The sequence below is a fragment of the Drosophila nasuta genome, chromosome X, assembly GCF_023558535.2.
Source record: "Drosophila nasuta strain 15112-1781.00 chromosome X, ASM2355853v1, whole genome shotgun sequence".
Taxonomy (NCBI): domain Eukaryota; kingdom Metazoa; phylum Arthropoda; class Insecta; order Diptera; family Drosophilidae; genus Drosophila; species Drosophila nasuta.
In genome coordinates, this window is record NC_083459.1 from 5,723,017 (window position 1) to 5,740,202 (window position 17,186).

Genomic DNA, 17,186 nt, shown 5'->3' on the forward strand with positions numbered 1-17,186 from the left:
AGCAAGAGCAACCCCCTTTCGACTACTACATCCCTCCTCCCCCCTTCACGACAACCCAGCTGACACTTTGGGGACGCCTTTTCACACCCTCGAAACACAAAAGCCGACAGAGCAGACAAGAAGAAAACTGCAACAGTAAATTTGATAAGGCAGCAACACACGCACACACAAACACACACTCGCACACCCATAAAGCGCATTACCTTAACGAGTAAGTAAGAGGGGGAAAAGGGGGAAAGAGACGGGGAGATGACAAGAACTTACGGCCACCCAAGGGGAAAGATTGATGCTGCAAAACGACTTAAAGCTGCAGTCAAGCAATTATCCTTTTGCCTCGCTGAAAGTCAATTGCGCTTGAAAGCTTAGCCAATCATCTACAGAGATTAGAGTAGTTCATTCAGATGGTAATGAATATAAGTAAACACTATAGAGTATATATAAAAATGTGTTGGAACTTGTTGAAAAATTCACGATTTAATATTAAAACATTGCTTTAAGAAAGTTGAAAACAGAGCAAGACTTGATTTAATGCTCAAACATTGCTTTAACAACGTTGAACAACAAATGTAGCTAAATTTAGTTTAATAGTAAAACATTTCTTTAAGAAAGTTATCAACATTTGTTATACTTCAGTTAAAGAATATTTTCACTAATTCGATGGTCAAACACTTAGAAGAAAGTTGTTATTAAATGCTCTCCATAAATGTGTGCATTTATTTGCTAACCACAAATAAAATCCAGTTCTGTCTGATTATTATGGATATATAGGGTTAATTTTTCGACAAATGATGCTATTATGAAATTCGTTATAGACTAGCATTATTATGACCTTAACCTTAACTAAAATATTGTTATAGTTACTATGAAAGTCATCTTTGTACTAAAATACTATAATCTTCAATTAGTATAAAAATCATTCTCAAACTAAAATACTATAACCTTAATTTACTATGAAAATCATCTTTAAACTAGAATACTAGAATCTTGAATTAGTATTAAAAAAGTTTTCAAACTAAAATACAATAATCTTGAATTAGTATTAAAATCATATTTAAACTAAAATGCTATAATCTTCAAATAGTATAAAAATCATTCTCAAACTAAAATACTTTAACTTTGAATTACTATGAAAATTATCTTCAAACTAACATACTATAATCTTGAATTAGTATTAAAATCATCTTTACACTAATATACTATAATCTTCAATTAGTATAAAAATCATTTTCAAACTAAATTACTATAATTTTGAATTACTACGAAAATAATTTTTAAACTAAAATACTATAATCCTGAATTAGTATTAAAATCATCTTTAAACTAATATACTATTGTAGTAGGACGTGTACCTACACATACATACACACATATGCATTAACACGATGCTCTCTCGGCTATCCGAACTCTCTCTCGATATTGGCTCTCTTTATCATTTCTCTCTTTTCACATTCTATGTTATACATAATTAAGCTATGCGGTCAGTCTTGATCGCGCAGCAGAATAAATCGGACGCTAAGCTACAATTCGTGTTGTTTTATTAACTACCACACTATACTCTTTAATTGGTATTAAAATTATCTTTAAACTAAAATACTATAATCCTGAATTAGTATATAAAATCATCTTTAGACTAAAATACTATAATCCTGAATTAGTATTAAAAAAAATTTTCAAACTCAAATACTACAATCTTGAATTAGTATTAGACTCATCTTTAAACTAAAATGCTATTATGTCCAATTAAAATGAAAAGCATCTTGAAACTTAATGCAATTATTGTGTGACTTCCTTTTGTATAATATTTCCTATTCTTCATTGCTTTTGTGCGCTAGACTTAATCAAGTGTTGAAAAGGTTTTTGCCCTAGGATTTAAGCTGCGTTGCTCAATTACCTTCGTTGAATGATAATAATAAAAAAGATGTGTATAAAGAATGTTTTTTTTTCTTATTCTTTTTCGTTTTGCAAACTAGAAACTACAGTTTATCATGGTAACAACATTTCCTTTTTTGCAGCAAGTTTTGAAGCTTTTATCTCGCTGCCGCCCCAAAGCATTTTTAGTGTGCAAAAGTGTAAGCAGAAGCAGAAGAGAGCAGAGGGGAAAAGTGCAAGGCGAAATGCCCAAAGCCCATAACTGTTTAAGCCTTTTGCGAGAGAGAGAGAGAGAGAGAGAGAGAGAGAGAGAGAGAGAGAGAGAGAGAGAGAGAGAGAGATAGAGAGCTGGGAGTCTGGCTCAGCCGGTGGCTTCTAATAGGCTTAACATGTTGAACCGTGCTGCTGGGAAAGCGCATTAGCAGACGGCGGGGACAAAAAATCGACAAAACGAGTGAAGCAAAAGGAAGAAAAATATTTGAAGCTTAAAGGCAAAACAATGTGAGTGTAGTAGTAGATGTAGCGGGAGCAGGGAGGAGGGGAGGAGAGCGTGTTGCAACGGGAAACCGACAACGACAACGACAACGAAAACGACGCGTGACTGATAACAAATTGTGGTGCTTATGCAGCATGTTTTTTGGGGGAGGGGGAGAGGCAGTCTGCGCGGGGGGAGGCAGACAGGGGAGGCGGTTGGTCGGCCAGTCAGCCGGCCGGCATGGAAACCGCCAACACACACACACACACACACACACACAGAGTGTGCGCCAGGATACACAACACACCACGAGGAGGATGGCAACAAAGCACACACACACACACACAGGTGCATGGCGGAGAAGAGTGGCAGAGAGGGGGTGGGAGTGAGGGGGCGGAAGCTACGTGACACGCATGCCAAACGCAAGAAAAATCAATAATACAGCTGCTGCCTGCCGCACATTGCAGCACACACGAGTGACGAGCGAAACTGCGGAGACTGCGAGAGAGAGAGATGAAGCGAAAGAGAGAGAGAGAGAGCGCGCGAGTGGGAGATAATACGAGATACACTGAGCGAAAAAAATGAATGAATTTGAAAATAAATTTATCTGTGCCAGCATACATCAGTAAAAAACAAAATTGAATTGGTAATACGAAAGAAATAAATAACTTTTATTAATAAATAATTATTATTATAATTAAAGGTGAGACTGAGAAACTAAGAAAGCACTCAGAAATAAAAAAAAAATACAAAAATTGCCTATAATAAGAATTATTTAATAGATAAACTCATCTAGTATTTACGATTGAAATAATGACTCAACATTTCTAATAAACTGAGTCAATTCATTTTGAGCTTGATTTTATTTTTCACGGATTCCTTATACCCGCTACACATAGGGTAGATAAGTATTACAATTTTATCTATATACTGCCCTTCGTTATATTTAAGTATTTCTGAGGTTTATTAGTTAGTAGTTATGAATAATACCGTACTTTTTTTGCTTTTATTCAAAATGGGTAGCGGGTATTAAACAGTCGAGCACACTCATTCTTACTTGTTTTCTCTTCTTTCTGTTAAACTCGTTCTTTTATAACACTTAACTTCTCATTATTCCAATAAAATGAAGTTTAATTTTTATTACGATAATCAAATTGAATTTGTAAAAATCAAGTAAAATTTGTCTTTTCGATTTTTATTACGAATATCAAATGAATGTGAAAAAGTTAGCTTTAATTTGTATATTTAATTGTTATTATAAAACGCAAATTTAATTTTTAAGTATGAGCTTCAATTTTTATTTTTAATTGTTATTATAAAAATCAAATTTAATAAATATTTTTGATATTGAAAAAAAAAACTTGAACTATAAGAATTATTTGTGTTTTATTATTATTTAAATTAAATTCAATAAATGATACTTATTTTTATGTGTTATTATAAAAATCAAATTTCATATGTATTTTCAACAACAAAATTATATAAATTATTTGTGCTTTTTGTGGTTTAAATAAAATTTAGTGATTAATACTTTTCCAATAAACTTATTTTATAATTGTTTTCAATTAAAAAGTGAATTCGTTATCAAATTCCTGACAAACTCGTATAAAATATAAATGAAAATTAAAAAAAAAAAAACAACTTTCCAAAATTTGGAAATAAATTTCTTGCAGTGTAGTTACTGCAAACTTCATCTGGGGTGAAGAGTGAAGTGTCTGCTTCTTTTACTTTTTCTACCGCTGCTGCTGTGGGCAATTGAGTAGCCGGAAAAAGACATTTGATTGATTTCAATTTGTGGCTTGACCCGTTTTTACAACGGAAGGCTTATAAATGCTTAATGACCACACACACACACATACACAGATACGTATAGAAACGCGCACACACACACTCAAAGTGGCAATCAGTCAGTTAGTTGCATTATTAATAATGTGACACTGTGCTGGTCAATGGAGGAGAGTTGGGTGACCAAATAACTTGACTGCGATGCCATCAAATCGATTTATTGGCATTACATGCCATCAATTAGACATCAAGTGAGCAATGAGGATGCTTGCTTAACTAATTGTGTCCTTTTTCGATCATTTTGTGAGACAGGAAATGCAAAGTCTTGTGTTTTTGTGTTGCCTTTAAAAGCCAGCAATTTCAATTACTAGCACAATTACAATTAGAACACACACATGGACGCACAATTACGAGCACAATTTGCATAGCACGCCTTGTGCCAGGGTCACTTTGTTGGGTAAACAACAAGAACAACAACAACAACAACAACAAGTCAGCATCTTCGTCAGCACCGAGCGAGTTCATTGATTCTAATGATAGACTCTGCGCCCCATTAATAACCCATAATCATCATCATATTCATCAGCGAACGTCTCAAAAAAAAAAAAATCGACCTAATTCCATGTTTTTACTCACAATCTGTGTCTGTGTATCTTTGTATCTTTGTATCTTTCGCATCTTTATATCTTTATCTGTGCATCTGCATTTGACTATTTTTTCCAAGAACGCGTGCCAATTGTACGGCAATTACATTTATATGCAATTAGAGCGAAAAACTAGCTAAGTTCGTCAGTTTTGGCTTTGGCTTTGGCTTCCTTCTCTCTCTCTCTCTCTGTTCTCCCGTTCTCAATCATGCATCATTAGTTTACGGTTCTCAATGGGGAGGCAGCAGCAGCAACGCCTGTTTACACTGGCCGCATTTCCACAGACAAGCTAACCCGTGTTTACTTAACAAAGTTCAAAAGCATTTGCGTCACACGAGGCGAGAGAGAGAGAGAGAGAGAGAGCGAGAAAATGAAAAAATGGGGAAATGCGAAATGCACAAAACGTTGCAGTTTATTGACCGCCTTCCCCGAAAAATTATTGATTTGGGGTCAAATTGTCAGATTGACCAGTGTAAACTCAACCTCAATTTGCAAATGCATCTCTCACAGCAGACTCAGACTTATCAGCATTGCATTCTGAATTGCAAAGAGTAGAGAGCATAGTAAATACTTTTGAAGGGCATTTCGTATGCATTTCGAAAATATCTTCGAGATATTTCAATAATTCACTTTTAATGTGAACCAGTTTTGTTTGATTAAAGCATCTTCATTTTACTTTTATAGCATAGAAATCTTCGTTTGTTTGACTTTGATGAGTTACTGGCAAATTTTCTTTTGGTAGTTGATATTTCCAAGGAAGAATTTTTCAATTTTTGGCTTAGATTTCTGATTGTTTAAATTTGAAAGTTTATTTATTTTTAAAATTTGATTTTTTTTTAAATACCTTAAATACTTGATTTTTAATTGGAATCCTTGTGAATTACCAAAGAATCTAGATTTTATTTACTTTAATCGTAGACTTTCTTTTGGAAATCATATTTTTTTAGGAGTGAAGTTTATCTTGTAATAATTCTGTAATTTTTTGTCTAGATTTTTGTTTGTTTATCTTTAAAGTGGTAATGAAAAATTTCATTTGAAAATTCTATTTTTTGAACTGCGTTAAATAACAGAGTTTAATTTTAAATCATTTTGAATGACCGAAGAATCTTCATCCTCCTCCTCTATTCTTCCTCTTTTAGCGTTGATTTTCCAGTATTATTAGAAAAATGTTTATGGAAATCGAGAGACATTTAAATAATTGATATTTAATTTGAAGAATTTTTGAATGAAGAAAATATTTTGATATTAATTCAATTTTGTATTATTGATTTGTCCTCTTTTGGAATCGTTTTGGAAATTATATTTATTAAACAGACATTTAAATAAGTGATATTTAAATAGAATCATTTTTAATTTGATTTTAATTTTCCCGCTTGTTTTAGTATAGATTTTTATTCAATTGACTTTAAAGTATTCGTGAAAAAGTTTCATTGGAAATTCTATTTTTTTTAAATGTCTTATGAACCAAGTTTTTGGAATTACACTAAAATCTCGATTTTAATGAAGTTTCCACTGTAAGCATAGATTTCTCTTTGCAAACAGCAACTGTAACTGCAAGTGCATATTTAATGAAGTTTTGCAGCGCATTTGGGAGTCGAGCACGCTCGTCGCTTCTGCTCGTTTGGCTTACTATGCCAAGTGTATTTATGCACAACTTTAAAATGCATGACCGGAAACGTGTTGGCCACAAAATGGCGGCTCGGTGCGCGCATGCCTGGCCTGACCTGGTCTAGGCCTGGTCTGTGTGTTTTGGGCTTGGGTTTGGGCTTGGACTCGTGTCGTAGTCATGGAATGCTAACTGCAATTCATTGACGATAAGGCACACAGGTCAGGGATGCCGAAAAAAAAGGAGTACGGAAAACTTTTTTATTATGCATGTAGCTTGTGTGGCAAGCACACACACACTTCCATACACTTGCAACTATAAACAAACACAGACACACCCACACACACACACACATCGAGAGAGCGAGAGAGAGAGAGAGAGAGAGAGGAGATTATGTGCTGTGCCAGTTAAAGTTGGCTAGCAAACGAAGCGTGCAGCTTTGGGCAGCCCAGAAGGAGTCGGAGCAGGAGCAGGAGCAGGAGTCAGGGAATTGAGTAAATAGCTGCAAATGCAACGCTTGCATGCCACACATTGTGTATACGTATGCAGTTATGTGTGCCCAGGCACAGTGAAGCCTGCTTACAGACGAACATTACAAGTTGATACTTTAGTGCAGAAAATTGCTTTGGTAACTAGATTTATAATTTAGAGTATTTACTAAGACCAATTTAAGCAAGCCTTAAATAACATATGTTGCTTGATTTAATAACTTTAGATTTAAAGTGTATAAGTTATATTAAATATGAATAAGCAAATACATACTTCAAAAATATGAGAAAGAATTAAACGATTTATACGAATTCAACTCTGAATCAAATGACAATACATTGGAGCAAGCAAATTTTAATTCAATTGAATATAATTTGTATACCCGATATCCACAAATTGACAAAAATCGCATAACAAGCGAAGACGCGAATAATCTCTATAGTATTTATAATTCCTGATTGCCATCGGATAAAAATTGTTCAAGTTATTTAAGAAATACTTTCTGTATGCCAAATTACGCTTAATGCAATCGGGTCTTTGTCTGACAATTTAGTATATTTTGACAGTATGGTATATTTTGAATGTAGTACTTTATAGATATACTAAATATGACTATTGGTATATTTTAGTATTTCTGCTGTAAATTATTTCGAATATTTTAAGAATTATTCCACAGTGTTCAGTTCTAACTAAAATGCAAATGTTATAAGCAATAGGTGAATATGAAATAAAAATTGTTTGAATATCTTCAGATTAAAATTGAGTAAAGTACTCTTACGTTGTAAAACATTTTACAATTTAAAAAAACAAGAAAAACAATGAATTGAACTAAAATAAAATGCCATAAACAAGAAATTAAAATGTTTTACCTTCTTCGAATTGAAAAAGAATAGGAAAATATATTATGAAATATGTTAAGAAATATTCGAAAGAAGTTGGAAGTGAATTAAAAAGACTTAGCTTAGTTTGTACAAAACTGCCGAAATTTTCTATTGTTGCTGCTAGCGAGTGTTTACTGTATGTGCAGCCAAACTGCTGCTTAATATTGATGCAGTTTAACGTAGGTCATGGAACTTTGTCGACATTTCCCTCCCACTCTATCTCTCCCGCTCTCTCTCCCGCTCTATTTGTGGCTCGCAATGAAAAATGCCAGCAAAAGGAAAAACTACTCAGGGCAAGTGAATCCTTGGCTTGTCCTCTGATGGCTTGAGGTTCTTTTTTGGGCGTGTACTGCAGTCGTGACTGGCTGCAAATCCCAGACGAACAACGAACAACGAACAAGGGAGAAGGGAGAAGGGAAAAGGGAGCAGGGTTGGTTGGTTTTTATTATTTTTGGCACAACTTCAATAGCAATTTTTGGCAAAAAGAAAAGTTTGAGCGCCATTTGATTGCAATTTGTCTGGAAGTATTTTTGCTGTTGTTGTTGTTGTTCAGAGTATGATGAAATTTGCAGAAGATTTACGAGTAAAGTTCAATGATTTTGCTTGCCGCTTTTCTTCCTGTATGATTTCCTGCGCTTTTCTTTTTCCGTGTAAATATTTGTTCGAATTTCTTATTGCACTCACCTCTTGTATCGTATTCTCTGGCTTTTTGGTTGACATATTGAGGAAACGCTCCTGCGATTGACAGAATTTCTCTGTCTTTTTATCAAACTTCTTTTTATTCTCCTTAACGCCACCGATTTGTTTCTTGCGAAAGTCCTCCAGCGATTCAATAATATGCTTATCGGCAAGCGTAAGCTAAAGGGAAATACAAAAAATACATGATTATACTTTAGTTTATATCTTTATAAATAGAGCTGAGCTGATTGCTTACCATTTTTTCGCGTTCATCTTCAATAGTGCCAATGATGGCACCGAAGCGCTTTAAGCTCTCACAGATGACGTTCTCGTCGTCGGTTTGTGCGGTGCCAATGCACTCAAAGTTGAAATCATTTAGCAGAATGGCCAACTGTTTCATGCGTGTGGAAAGTACTGCAAACAAAATAGGAAAGATGAACGATAAGTGTGAGTGCATTTCGGGGGCAAATTATAATGGATAAATGCTTTATTCTTATATGATATTTATCTTATTAAAGCGAATTTAGTCTCTACACTTTTTATACCGGCTAAACGTAGAAGAGTATTATAACATTGCAGAAGGAGGCATCTCCGACCCTATAAGGTATATATATTCTTGAGCAGCGTTAACAGACGAGACGATATAGCCATGTCCGTCTGTCTGACTGTCTGTCCGTCTGACCGTATGAACACCTAGATCTCAGAGACTATAAGAAATAGAGCTATAATTTTCTCATCAGCATTTGTTATGTTCGCAAGCATATCGAGTTTGTTTAAAATTTTTTCCACGCCCACTCCCGCCCCCGCAAATTGACAAAAATCGAATAACAAGCGTAATTTTAAAATAAGAGTATTTTTATCTAAACAAGTATAACTTTGGTATTTATGATTGCTGAGAATATAAATGCCATCGAGGTTAAAAATTGTAGATACTCAAAAAATACTGCAAGCGGATCTTAGTTTTGGCTGGCAATTAGGAATTTCTTTCAACCTCTATGGTATATTTTGAATATAGTACTGCATCGATATACTACTATATATGACATTTGGTATGTTAGTCTTTTGTGGTATATTATTTGGTATATTTTTAAACTAATACCGTCCTGTTTTGCTTTTATTCAAAATGGGTAAAGGGTATCTCACAGTCGAGCACACTTGACTGTAGCTTTCTTACTTGATTTCTTTCAAAATTCTTATATCATATTAATTTATTCTGTTTTACTTTTTTCTTTTAATTTAAAGCACGTCTATTTGCACATATCTATATTATTATTATCATAAATGCAAAAGTTTTAATCATAAAAAAAAAATACAACAAAGTTTCTAGTCATCAAAAATAGATAAAATAAAACTAAATACGTTCAAATAAAATAAAGTTGCAATAGAGCAAAACAAAATACTTTAACATAAGAAAAAGTGTCAATAAAGTGTACATATTATTTTCTATTATTACTTCTAAGAATTAACTATTTTACTGTCTCATTAACTTCGCCTCTTTCCCCAACATTCCAATAAGGAAATTTTTCGCACTTTTCAGCTTTCTTTGTTTGTTTTATGTATGTGAATTGCGTTGTGCCTTAATAACACCTTCCTTCTGCTGTTCCTCCGCTGCATCATTATCATATTCCTGTTGATTATTTGCTATCGACTTTCACTTTCTCTAATTACTCGCAGCATCGCTGCGTTTAGCGCTTTTCTCTTTCCCATCTTAATAATTGTGATATTTTTGGTTTTTTGCTTTTGCTTTTCATGCATGATCACTTCTTATCCTCTTTCGCAAATGAAGCTGATCGTTATACAGGATTGTGCTTATCACACAGAGTTGAACAAAGTTTTATTATCGGAAGAGGCAGCTACTTGAATGGGTCATTAAACGCGTTGATAAGCCACACACAAACACTAATCCATAAATCCAGCAATGTTATGTCTCAGGTCTCAGCGATTTGACGAGCATACCAATTTTTTAATAGCTTGTCTTTTGATTAAAAGCATAAAAAAAAAAAGTTTAATAAGCCATAAACCAAAATGAGTGGGCTGCAAAGCTCAGAATAGCTGCTGGTTTTTGTTTTGTGCCTTGTTTTTGTTTTTTGTTCCCCCTTTTGCTTCTTTACACCATATGCTGCTTTGCTTTACTCTTCTTTCGTGTCTTTTATCTATAAATCTATCGCTGGCTTTTGAAAACTTCTAAACTTTCTTATACCAATTCATTTTGTGGCCGATTTGTAGGTGAAAGTTTTATCGCTCGGAACATTTACGATAATAACAAAAACAAAAAAAAAAAAAGCCAAAAGCAAAAACGATTTCGAATTTGTATTGTTTTGGAGATTCTTCATGCATTATTTATAAACATTGAATATATTAGATTATGTTTTCATAGCGATTATCATTTTAAACGATTGTTGTTATTGTTGATCTCCCGCTCTTTTATCGTAATCGTAATCGTTATCGGCATCGGTATCGCAAGTACAACCAATGGCATTGCATTATCGTGTAAATCAATTCAAGGTCGTTGCAAATTACAACTGTAAATATGCACATTTCATTGTTAACCGCAAAAAAGTAACAACAATAATAGAACGGCAACAACAATTACATGTTGTATTTAAACAACTGTTGTTGGCAGCTCTCTAATTTTTGTTGTTGTGCTTCGCTCAGTGAAGCGTTGCGATTGTCATGCTTTTTAGACACATAAATATATATATATATATATATACATATATAGATAGATAGACTTGACTTTTATGGCAAACATCTAGTATTTAACTAGAAAGGTAGCGATGACAGTTTGGAAAGTGCAAATAGAGCGGAGAGTTATGAGATAAACATTAGGTAAGACTGACTATTCCAAATACATAGTTTGTCTATTGATAGAAAGGCAGATGATGGAGAAATTAATTAAGCAGATTAATGCTAAATTTATAGCGAAGTCGAAGAAGAAAAATCCAATTAATTACATTCCTCGCTTCCAAGAAAATTTTTGATCAGATTGATTACTGACTGGCTGCCAAATTCACCGATCGATCTATTAACTATGTATAATCGTTGGCATGACTCTCAAAATATTTGCGCTTAAATGCGTCAGCGCATTTTCGAAATGATACTTTTACATTTGTTAGCGATTACTCAGAATCCCATATACTATATACAATACATTTGTGGATACTAATTCGTTGGTAACGAATTTCGTAAGTCAAAACCATTTGATGATACGTTAATTATTCATTTGACATGCGTATGCTAAGTGGCTATTCGATTCAATTCGATTCGATTCGATTCGATTTTATAAGCATGTAAAAATACTTCATGTTGAACTTTTTAGAGGCATTCTTTTTTCTGGTTGATATATAATCAATGTTATGAATACTTTTAATTGTCGAAATTGTTGCAATGTTTCTAAAAGATTACTTAATTGATTATTTCGCTTCTCTTTTCTGCTCTTTCTTTTCGTCTTTCTCTTCGGCGCGTTGAATTCCAGAGAAGCTCAGAACTCAGACTCAGACTCCACAACTCTAACTCCAACTCAAGCTCTGACTTTTAAATTAGGTCAGACACACACACACTCACACACTTACACACTTACACACAGCCCACATATATTTACTTCCAGCCTTAAGTTGGAATCCAGATTTTAGCATACGCAACGACAGCATCCCAAAGAAGAAGAAAAAACTCAGTAAAAAAACAACGCAAAGATTCTTTTGCCAAGCAAAAGAAATCAAATAAAATAAGTTAGGTTTGGACAACTAGAATGCACGACTTTGTAATACCCTGTGTGCCTTAAATTGGGTATATAAAACAAATTTATTTCTATTTTCCATTTCACTTTACTAAAACGATTAATAGTTAAATCAATAGCAGTTGAAATGTTACTTAAAAGTTGAATTCGTGCTTAATTGGGGGTAGTGAGAAATATATACTATATATAGCATCTAGTCGTGACAGATCTGTCGAGGCAGATATATATATTTAGTTGTCAAATTGTCGTCGCATCGTGTACTAACAACAAAGTTGTCAAGTTGTCAGCTTATCTCAACGCTTCTCATGCCATCAATTTGCTTTTAGCTACGAGCTAATCTGCTTACGAACAACTTAAACTCGATGTAACTGTCTGCTTATATAGTAAGGCATTATACTATACTACGATATATAGATGCAGTTACGATAAATGTATTTGTGAAATATGTGCAAAACACACTTGAAATAATGAGTAGAAAAATGAATTTTTTTTTTCTAATTATTTTAAACACGTAAATGCTAGATTTTCAAAATATTTTAGCTTTGACTGTTTTAAGATTTGCTCACAAAGTAACTAAAATAGTTTAAATAGGAAATGTATTTAATAATGAAAAATAATAATATAAATAACGAACTTTGTATCTTAAGTTTTAAATGAAAATAAAGCATGAATTAACAAATAAATCGAAATTTCATATTTCATATCATAACTTTTAGAAATGTAAAGCACAAAATAAATAAATATAAAATATATAAGCTAGATAAAGAACATTTCATATTCTATTTTCTTAAGAAAATAATGAAAAAAAATAAGCGCAAAATTAAAATAATCTTTAAAAATCAAAAGTGCAGCTACGAAATTAAGAATAGCATCACTTTTATATATATTTTTTTTGTATAAAATAACTGATGCTTAAAGTGGGTTTTTAGGTTCTACTTCAGAATTTCAAAATTTAACGATAATATTTTCTTCAAACACAAACTAAACATATCGCAATTTAAGTTTCAGTACATTAGAAGACTACTAAAGTAAATACATATGTATATAAGTTTTGAAACATTTTTTACCTTAAGCAAACGTTATTCAAGAAACAGTTTCGTAATTCATATATTAAAATAGTAGTAGTAAAATCATAAACTTTAATTTAATTTTTTTTAGAGAGATTTATAGTCTTTAATTTAATATTCTAACTATTCTAACTATACGATTCTGTAAAGTTATTAACTAAATTTTAGGCTTCAAAAGTAATCGACTTCAAATAAAATAAAGGAAAATAAATTTCATAGTCCACAAAAACATTATTAAACTTGCATCTACCCCATATTGACAGGCTTTTATAGGGCATGCAAAGGTTGCCAAGAACTCGTCGAAGAAATCAGTTGCTGTCGCAGTCGCAGTCGCAGTCGCAGTCTCAGTCAACGTCGCTGTCGGCGCGCATGCGCAGCTGGCGCATTGGTGTTGGCGTTGTGTCTGTTATTTGTTGTTATTATTATGTGCAGCTGTTGTTGTTGTTGTTGTTTCTGCTTGCTTTTTTTGGCATGGTACAAATCTTTCGACATGGCTAAGGTCATTTCTCTTATTTTGGCCTACATTTTGCTTATATATTTTTGTTGGCGGGTTTTTTGTTTTGCTGGCTCGCTCTTTTCTCTCTCTCTCTCTCTCTCTTCTTTTACTTTTTTTTGATGCACGCTTCTGACTGTGGCTCTGTTCGCTTCGTTTATGGAAGTTTTATGACATCAGACAACGTTGGACATGGATGGATGATTCGTGGATCGCGTTCAACTGAACTGAGCTTGGCTGTTGCCAGGTTCTGGCTCTGATTAATTGCATAATTTCGGTTTAAATTACGCAAATCATACAGTGAAATTATTATTTATTTAAACAACACGCCCATCTAAACGAAATGCAATTTGTTACCCTCTGAACGATTCGCTATAATTGTGATTACAAAATGATTTGTAAAATGGATAAATCAATAACAAAATTACAAATTTATTTTATTTCTTTTTTTTTGTTGTATACGAGTTTCTTTGAGTGTTTCCCCAATAATAATAATAAAAGAAAATCAAAGTTGAAAGAAATTAAAAAATATATATTCCTTTATTTCCTTCTTCCTCGTTTTTTTGTTTTGTTTTATGCATTTATTGCCTCTGCCCATTAATTTCAGCGCATTTATTACACACACACACACATACACACACTTTTGTATTTCTGGTCAGTTGAGATTCTCTTTGGGAGAAAGTCCGATCGTAATAAGAGTCGTATTTGTAATCGCGCATTCGTATATATTTAGTAATCGTAATCATATATTGCAATCGATTAGCTTGGCGAGCTATCACAACAACAACAACAACAACAGCGACAGCAACAATCAACGTAATTGTTATCGATTCGCTCGCATATCAACAATAATATTTAATTAACCATTTATAGCTGATGTAACAAAACAACTAATTAACAGAATGTTTACGCAATCGATACTCCTCATCGTCGTATTACAGGGTATCATCGTTACCAGCATTATATTGCATTCTCGTTATCGCCCATTGGCAAATTACTCTTTGCTTTTTTACGACACTGCTTGATTACAGGGTATTATTGATGTCAGACTCTGCTAAAGCTAAATGCAATTGCGAAGCTATTCCTGGAAATATTACGCATACGACCCATTTGATGGGACACTTGGCAAGTAAATGGCGATTAGCTATGACGAGGAGCTAGACTGCTGTCTAATTAGGCCAAACAACTTTAGCTTCAGCTCCAACTTCAGTTGGAATGCACCAATGCATTAACTAAGTTGATGTTGTCTGCCGCATTTTCCCCGCTTTTTTATTGTCCTTCCTCAATGCAAAAGGCTGACATTATGGCTAGTGACAATGCTGAAGTCAAGGTTTGCCTGTTTATAGCATATAAAATGCAAGTCCTTAGGACCACGAACTAGAAGTTCAAATTCAAAGCTATTAGGTATAGTAAAAGTTCCTTTGCAGTTTGTTTTTGGAATGCAATACTACATTCATATACCAAATACAACTTACGGTATAGTTTAGTATTTTTTTGTTGTTATTTTTAAGTAATAGTTTGATTTTGAAATATAATATAATACTACATTCATATACCAAATACAACTTATGGTATAGTTTAGTACGTTTTTTTTTTGGTATTTTTAAGTAACAGTATGTTTTTGGAATATAATACTACATTGATATACCAAATACAGCGTATGCTATAGTTTAGTATTTTTTCGGTATTTTTTGAGTTACAGTTTGTTTTTGGAATGTAATACTACATTGATAAACAAAATCCAACTTATGATGTAGTTTAGTATTTTTTAAGTAACAGTTTGTTTTTGGAATGCAATACTACATTCATATTCTAAATACAACTTATGGTATAGTTTAGTATTTTTTTGTTATTTTTAAGTAATAGTTTGTTTTTTGGAATGCAAACCTACATTCATATACCAAATACAACTTATGGTAGAGTTTAGTATTTTTGTTTTTGGTATTTTTTAAATAACAGTTTGTTTTTGGAATATAATACTACATTGATATACCAAATATAGCGTATGGTATAGTTTAGTATTTTTTTTGGTACTTTTTAGGTAACTACTATCTAAATAACTAAAGTTTGTGATTTGATATCAATTACCCTTTGTTGGCATGGACTAAGTAAGAAATTTTTCGTATTAATTGCTATATAAATAACTCTTTAAGAAATTAATAGCAATTACTTTACATTTTGTTGACAATGTATTTATAAACATATTAATTGCTTAATTTATTTTTATTATTTTTTTAAATGCTTGCCAAACCAAGTTTAAAGTAATTAAGTGAAACTACAATAAAATATATATTTCTTTATTTATACGCTGCCCCCATAAATGCTTCCTCAGTTTCATGTTTTTTATGTCTGTTCATTAATGATGGAGCATAAAGTTGACAAAAGCAAACATGCACAATCCCCTGATTAATACCTCGCTTAACTGCCTCGACTAGCACGAGAAAAGAAGTGAACTTACAATTCTTTGTTTATGTTATGCCATGATTTATGTAAGCAAATTTGCAGCAAAGTGAATTTGCCACTAAATGCAATGGTGCCGCTAAGGGAAAAGTCGCCATTAAATGAGTTACGAGTGTATAAAATGTTGTTTGTGCCACGCGTTTATATTAAGTTTTTTATGCTATATGCATTGTTATGTAAGAAAATTTGTTGCCACTAAGTGAAAAGTTGCTGTTAAGCGAGTAATGCATGCATCAAAATTCAAGTTTAAACCAATATTTCAACGAAATCTAACAATCTCCCACAGAGTAGACCCAAAATACAAAAAAAGATCTAGCCTAGCTACCCGTTTAGCTTGTATTTCTAGGGTATATTTAAATGTAATTTAATTGCCTTTGCGACTGTGATTGTGATTGTGTTGCACATTTGATTATAGTTTGCACTTAGCGTTATGAAACTGATTAATCATCCCATGCTGTTGACTGTCGCTGTCGAGTGTGCGTGTGTGTGTGTGTGTGTGTTGGCCAATTAGACACACACCTGTATGTGTGTTTGTGTGTGTAGTCGAGCTAATTGTATTAGTCAAGTGGCGCACAGCTTTCAAAGCTGAAGCTCAAGTTGAAGCTGAATCTGAAGCTGAAGTTGATGTTTGAGTTGAGTTTGAAGTTGAAGTTGTGTAGTTGAAGTTACCGCTTGCCTCTTTTCTCCTCTCTTCCTCCTTCTTTACCCTTTTTTACTGTGCATTACGCGCACTTTGCTTATTTGTTGTTGATTTTCATTTCTTTGCTTTACTTGTTTTTTTTTGGTTTTTTTTTTGCTTTGCTTTCTCGGCTCCTTTAGGTTTATTTTGTTGTGTTGTTGTTGTTATTTGCGGCTGCTTAACGCATCGCTGCGTCGTCGTCGTCGCCGTCTATGTCGACGTCGTCTGATAAACCGTTAGCCAGCCTCTGCTGCTGCTGTTGCTGCTGCTTCAGCTGTTGCTGTTGCTGCGTAGTCGTTGCGAAAGTGCAACCCGCCCTCGGGC

The 17,186-nt window shown here is 33.3% G+C and overlaps 1 protein-coding gene across 3 annotated transcripts in view; it reads right to left on the reverse strand.

Annotated features, from left to right (window-relative positions):
- LOC132797327 (rho GTPase-activating protein Graf) overlaps positions 1–17,186 on the reverse strand; it is a 78,693-nt gene that overhangs the window by 12,442 nt on the left and 49,065 nt on the right. For all 3 annotated transcript variants that reach the window (XM_060809019.1, XM_060809017.1, XM_060809018.1), the window contains 2 exons: positions 8,684–8,841; positions 8,434–8,607 (listed from right to left, as the gene is read on the reverse strand). In XM_060809019.1, coding sequence (XP_060665002.1) covers positions 8,434–8,607; positions 8,684–8,841 — 332 coding nt within the window. The remainder of the gene's footprint in view (positions 1–8,433; positions 8,608–8,683; positions 8,842–17,186) is intronic.